This window comes from Chlorocebus sabaeus, chromosome 3 (assembly GCF_047675955.1).
Source record: "Chlorocebus sabaeus isolate Y175 chromosome 3, mChlSab1.0.hap1, whole genome shotgun sequence".
In the NCBI taxonomy this organism is placed as follows: domain Eukaryota; kingdom Metazoa; phylum Chordata; class Mammalia; order Primates; family Cercopithecidae; genus Chlorocebus; species Chlorocebus sabaeus.
Window position 1 is genome coordinate 92,492,270 of NC_132906.1, and position 6,540 is coordinate 92,498,809.

The 6,540-nt window shown below is 49.4% G+C and overlaps 1 protein-coding gene across 1 annotated transcript; it reads right to left on the minus strand.

The window, feature by feature from the left end:
• Positions 1–5,200: 5,200 nt before the first annotated feature.
• Positions 5,201–6,540, minus strand: LOC103214802 (putative uncharacterized protein encoded by LINC00346). Its single transcript, XM_007960903.3, is given in 2 exon segments — positions 5,201–5,872; positions 5,874–6,540. Coding segments are annotated over 2 exon segments (495 nt in total). The 5' UTR covers positions 5,913–6,540; the 3' UTR covers positions 5,201–5,416.

Here is a 6,540-nt window from a genome sequence, read left to right on the forward strand (position 1 = left end):
AACCCCTGTGGGGTGAGTGGTCCTCAGCTCCCAGACTGTTTCTCCCAGGCATAAAGTCAGGTAGAAATTTAGGAATTTTCAGAGTTACATTACTGGGTAATTCAGGTGCTCTATTTACACAGTAAAACAGAAACAAATAATATTTATTTGCAAACCAAATCACTCGGTGTAGGGAGCCTGTGTTGAGTTAACTGGGTCAGACCTGACCTGCCCTGCTGCTGAGCTGTTCCCAGCATATACTGCTGTTGTCACTGGGCTGCCACTGCTGCCTCCCACCCCACACACTCACACCCCACTGTCTTTTATGGCTGGGAAGGATTGTGAGTGTCAAATATACTTTCTATATAAGCTGACACTTTTAAAGAAAATTTCAGAAGGAAGACAGGAATCCATGCTCATGGTAAAACTGCCAACAACATAGAAGCTGATTGTATTAGTCTGCTCTCACACTGCTATAAAGATACTACCTGAGACGGGGTAATTTATAAAGAAAAGAGGTTTAATTGACTTATGGTTCCGCATGGCTGGGGAGGCCTCAAGGAACTTACAATTATGGCCGAAGGGGAAGAGGCATGTCTTACAGGGCGTCAGGTGAGAGCGAGCAAAAAAGAGCAGGGAAAAATGCCTTATAAAACCATCAGATCTTGTGAGAACTCATTACTATGAGAACAATAGGAAACCCCCCCGTGATCCAATCACTTCCCACCAGGTCCCTCCCTCGACGTGGGGATTATGGGGATTACAATTCAACATGAGATTTGGGTGGAAAAACAGCCAAACCATTATCATTCTGCCCATGGCCCCTCCCCAATCTCATGTCTTCACATTTCAGAACACAACAATGCCCTTCCAACCGTCCTCCAAGTCTTAACTCAAAAGTCCGAGTCCAAATTCTCATCTGAGACAAGGCAAGTCCCTTCCACCTATGAGCCTGTAAAGTCAAAACCAAGTTAGTTACTTCCAAGATACCATGGGGGTACAGGCACTGGGTAAAGTATTCCATTTCAAATGGGAGAAAGTGGCCAAAACACAGGGGCTACAGGCCCCTTGTAAGTCCAAAATCCAGTGAGGCAATCATTAAATCTTAAAGCTCCAAAATGATCTCCTTTGACTCCATGTCTCACATTCAGGTCACACTTATGAAAAAGGTGGGTTCCCATGGTCTTGGGCAGCTCTGCTTCTGTGGCTTTGTAAGGTACAGCCCCCCTCCTGGCTGCTTTCATGGACTGGCGTTGAGTGTCTGCAGCTTTTCCAGGCCACAGTGCAAGCTGTCAGTGGGTATACCATTCTGGGGTCTGGAGGATGGTGGCCCTCTTCTTACAGCTCCACTAGGCAGTGACTCAGTGGGTGCTCTGATATGGGGGCTCCAGCCCCACATTTCCCTTCCTCACCGCCCTAACAGGTTCTCCATGAAGGTTCCACCCCTGCAGCAAACTTTTGCCTAGACATCTAGCTGTTTCCATACTTCTTCTGAAATCTAGGCAGAGGTTCCCAAACCTCACTTCTTGAATTCTGTGCAGGCTTGGGGCTCGCACCTGCTGAAGCAATAGCTTGAACTGTATATGGCCCCTTTTAGCCACTACTGGAGTTCGAGTGGCAGCAGCTTGGACAGAAGGTGTCAAGTCCAGAGGCTGCACAGAGCAGTGGGGCCCTAGATTCGGCCCATGAAACCATTTTTTCCTCCTAGGCCTCCATTCCTGTGATAAGAGGGGCTGCTCCAAAGTCCTCTGACATACCCTGGAGACATTTTCCCCATTGTCTTGGTGATTAACACTTGGCTCCTCATTACTTATGCAAATATCTGTAGCCAGCTTGGATTTCTCCCCAGAAAATGGGTTTTTCTTTTCTATCATATTGTCAGGCCGCAAATTTTCCAAACGTTAATGCTCTGCTTCTTTGTAAACATATGTTCCAATTTCAGGTCATCTCTCTCACATTCAAAGTTCCACAGATCTTAGGGCAGGGGCAAAATGCCACCAGTCTCTGCTAAAGCATAGCAAGAGAGAACTTCACTCCTGTTCTCAAGAAGTTCCTCATCTCCGTCTGAGACCACCGCAGCCTGGACTTCATCGTCCACATCACTATCAGCATTTTGGTCAAAACCATTCAACAAGTCTCTAGGATGTTCCAAACTTCCCCACATTTTCTTGTCTTTTTCCTGAGCCCTCCAAATTGTTCCAATCTTTGTCTATTATCCAGTTACAAAGTTGCTTCCACATTTCGGGTATCTTTATAGCGGTACTCTACCCTCTGCAGTACCAATTTACTGTATTAGTTCATTCTCACACTGCTATAAGAGCAATTTATAAAGGAAAGAGATGTAATTGATTCACAGTTCTGTATGACTGGGGAGGCCTCAGGAAACTTACAATCATGGTGGAAAGGGAAAAGGCACATCTTACATGGCGGCAGGCAAGAGAGAGCATGCAAGAGCAGGGAAAGCTGCCTTATAAAATCATCGGATCTCATGAGAACTCAGTATCATGAGGACAGCATGGGGGAACCACCCCCATGATCCAGTCACCTCCCACGGGGTCCCTCCCTCGACACGTGGGGATTATGAGGATTACAATTCAAGATGAGATTTGGGTGGGGACACAGCCAAACCATATCACTGGTGGACAAACACCTTGTGAGGGCATCAGCTCATTTAATCCTCACCACCATCTTATGAATGAGGAGTGGGCATTGTTACCGACCCTGCTTCAGAGAGGTGGAAATGAAGGCACAGAGAGGTTTAGGTATTTTGCCCAAATGCACAGCACTAAGTAGGAGCAGGATTTGAACCCAGGCAGTCTAGCACCAGGTGAAAACCCTTCTTCACCCTCTCCCCATGCAGAGTTAAACCCTCCTGGTGTGGGGTGACAGACACATTACAGATGGATGCACTCATGTCCCTGTGTAAATGCACAGCTTGGGGCTTGTTCTTTTTCTCCTTTGAAAACAGATAGAGCCGTCTTATCCCGCTGATGCTTGGAGATGCCTCTCCATTTCTCACCCACCCACAGTATCCCACAGCCCCGCAGTTCCACCACTGGACTGTTTCCCACGGATGACATTTAAGTTGCTTCCCATGTTTTGTCATAACAATGTTCAGCCCTCATCATCCTTTGTATATTTTGTGTGCACTCGTGAATGTTTCTGTGAAAATCTCCCCTGGAAGTGGATGCTGTGGGTGAAGGTTTGAATGTCGTCATTGGGGGTAGATGTTCACCTACTGTTCTCAAGGTGGCACCACTTTCCAGCCCAACCTGGCCTGAGACTGTCCACTTCCCACACCTCCCCCTGCTGCAGGCTGCCAACTCCTAAGCTCGCATCTTAATATGTTCAGTTTTCAACAAATTCACACGTGCAACCAGAAACCAAGAGGAGGTTCCCCGCAGTCCCACTTTTCAGAGGCATCTTACGGTCATTCCTCCTCTTTACCACCAGCGTGGTTTGCTTTTGTCTCTAGTTCTGGATCTGTCGACCTCAGATATTACCTCTCAGCCTCGATGATCAAAGGTGGGGTCTGGCTCACTCGTGCTGGCGCTGCTGGAGGGAGGCAGTCATGGCATTGGGTTTTGCTTTTCCAGGAGGCACTTGTGGCAGCGAGTGCCCTTGTGTGTCCCCAGCGTTCCTCTCTGCTTCCATGACAGAAGATCCCAGGGTCTTTGTCTCTCCTGAGTTCCTGGAGCTCTGGAAGCCACAGGCTGGGATGACTGGAGGTGCATGGTGGGGTGTGGCAGAGATGTGGGGCTGTGGATCTGATGACACTGCAGCTTTCAGACTTGTTTTATGGGAGAGAACGAGAGAGAAACAACTTCCATTTCATTCCCTGTGGTTTGGAGATTTTCTGTGGTGCACACCCTAATTTAACCCCAAATGAAGTAATGTCATTACGACTGCCTCTGTGGTTCTGTCTTCTGCACTCACTGCGTGAGGGGACCCTGACTCTGCTCCGCGCCTCCTCTCGGCCACCACCAGGTGCTGTCACCACCGCACTCCTCTCACCTGGTACCGGGTGGCAGGCCACCCTTTTCTACAGAGACAACTGAGTTCTGTGCTTTGTCCATAGCTGAGTTCCAAAGAAACCCTAAACTACATGTGCGTTACTACAAGTGTGTGAACACTGGTTTCCTCCCAAAGTCTGCAGAGGTGGAGCCCCCAGCCTCCCCAGACAGGCAGGAAGCTTGGCCTCCTTCCCTGCATGCCCCACCCAGCTCACGAGGAGCTAGCTGGAGACTCTGGGTACCACTGTGTGCACCCAACGCACCGTTAACACACTCAGGTATTTGGACCGCAAGTGGTACTTGTGTCTTTACTCAAACTGTTGCTGTTATGGATGTTGGGGGACAGTGGTGGTGGTGTTTGGCTAAAGAGTGACCATCATCTCAGTCTGACAGAGGCTATGCTAGTGTTAGCATTAAAAGTCCCATGTCCATACAACTCCCTCAGTAGGCTGGGTGTGGTGGCTCACGCCTGTAATCCCAGCACTTCGGGAGGCTGAGGTAGGTGGATCATCTGAGGTCAGGAGTTTGAGACCAGCCTGGCCAACATGGTGAAACCCCATCTCTACTAAATATTGAAAAATTAGCCAGCATGGTGGTGGGTACCTGTAATCCCTGCTACTCAGGGAGACTGAGACAGGAGAATCCCTTGAACCCGGAAGGTGGAGGTTGTAGTGAGCCAAAATCGCACCATTGCACTCCAGCTTGGGTAACAGAGAGAGAGGCTCTGTCTCAAAACAAACAAACAAACAAACAAACAAAAACAAATCCTTAGTCCCAAGCAAATTGGGACAGTTGGTGACGCTGGTGAAGCACGTGCTGTAAGATTTTTTCCTAAACGATGAGTGGGTAAGAATTGTTCTGAGTCTCTACCTATTCAGAGTCATCATTCTTTTTCCTTTTCATGTCAAAGCTAGTTTGATTCCTAGTAGGATTCTAGGTTAAACGACAGTTTCTTCTCAGACCTCTGGAATAGGTCCCATTGGCAGGCCACCCACATTCTCCTGAAAGCATTCTTGACTGTCCACCCGCATCAGTCCACAGGACGGAGCCACACACCTGCTCTCCTCCACCTTAGGTCAATTCCATGCCCACCTGGGGCGCACTCTGCAAATGGCAGCAACTTGTAAGGTGCAGTAGGTCCTTACTTGATATCGTCAGTAGGTTCTTGGAAAGTGCAGCCTTCAATGAAAGGACATGTAATAAAATCCATTTTTTCTCCTTAGGATGAAATGATGTTGAAGGAAAGAATGTTATTTAGGCACCTGCTGTCTGTCCTTTTGTTGAAAGTTGCCGTTTCCAAGAACCTAATGACGACCTTAAGTGAGGAATTAGTGTGCTCATAAAATGTTTTAGAAGTTTTACGCTTACAGGAAAATGGTGAGGATAATGCAGAGTTCTCCTGTAACAGAAATTTCTACTATTATTCACGTCTTATATGAGATGGGCACATCCTGTCCCAGTGTTTGAAGACTGGACAAGCCCACTCCCGCGATGCACAGCTGGGGCGTGCCCCTCCATGGTGGGGTGACCTGGCCCTCTCGCCCAGTGACGTCCTCGTGCTTTGTGTCACTTGAATCACAAAATCTGACTGAAAACAAAAGTCCATGAATGTCCAGGGCGGCCACCAGACGTGTGCAAGTAAGTCTCATGAAACAAAAGCTTCCCTGGATGGGGACAAAACACACTTCCTTCTGCTTGTCGCCATCCCTGGCTCCTTCCACTCGGTCCGTCTCCATGACGTGTTCCTCTGCTGCTCTTCCTCTGAATAAAAAGGAAACACGCCTCGTAAGGACAGCAGTGCCGGGCTGGAGCCGCCTCTCCGCATCAGCACTGATGGCGTGGTGCCTCTTGGCCAGCCCTTCTCTCTCCGCACCAGTATTTTTCCTTTCTTCTAGAACCTCCTCTTGGCTGAGGCCTCATGGGGAAAATAGAGGCACTGGGCCCCAGGGAAATGCCAGCACCCCAGGCCGGAGAGTAGCCGAGCTCCAGACTGAGTCATGGCTCCGTGGGCCACAAAAGCTGGTTCGTGCACAGCAGCCGCGCTGGGCCCCGGCAGACACGACAGAATGCGTTTCCTCACACAAACTGCGCTTGGCAGATGTCGCCTAAAAGACAGGAACGCTGAAATTCCAACAGAACGACCAGGGGTGGCTCTGTCCTGGCAGGCTGAAGGCTGTAAGGGACACCCTGTTTCTGGAAGGTCAGCGTGAAATGCTGGTGGGCACCCACTCCTCACCTCCGTGACAGGCACGTGTGTTGGCTCCACCAGGGTGCAGAAGCCACACGAGCTGCTTTAACAGAAGAAATTCATGTAAAGAACAGCTCTCGGGGCGTGGGACTGTTAACCAGGAGGGTGTGCAGTGCACGCACTGTCCAGGTTCCGGTCCGTTTTCCTCCCATAGTCATCACCCTGTTGGGCGTTTCATGTTGTTGCTGTGAGGACTTGCCATTGCTTGAGTGAGTCACGCTGACGTGGCTCCTGCTCCGGGGTTTCCAGTCTTGCTGCTCCTAGACTGACTCAGCGCTGGTCATTAGGCGCTGTCCATCA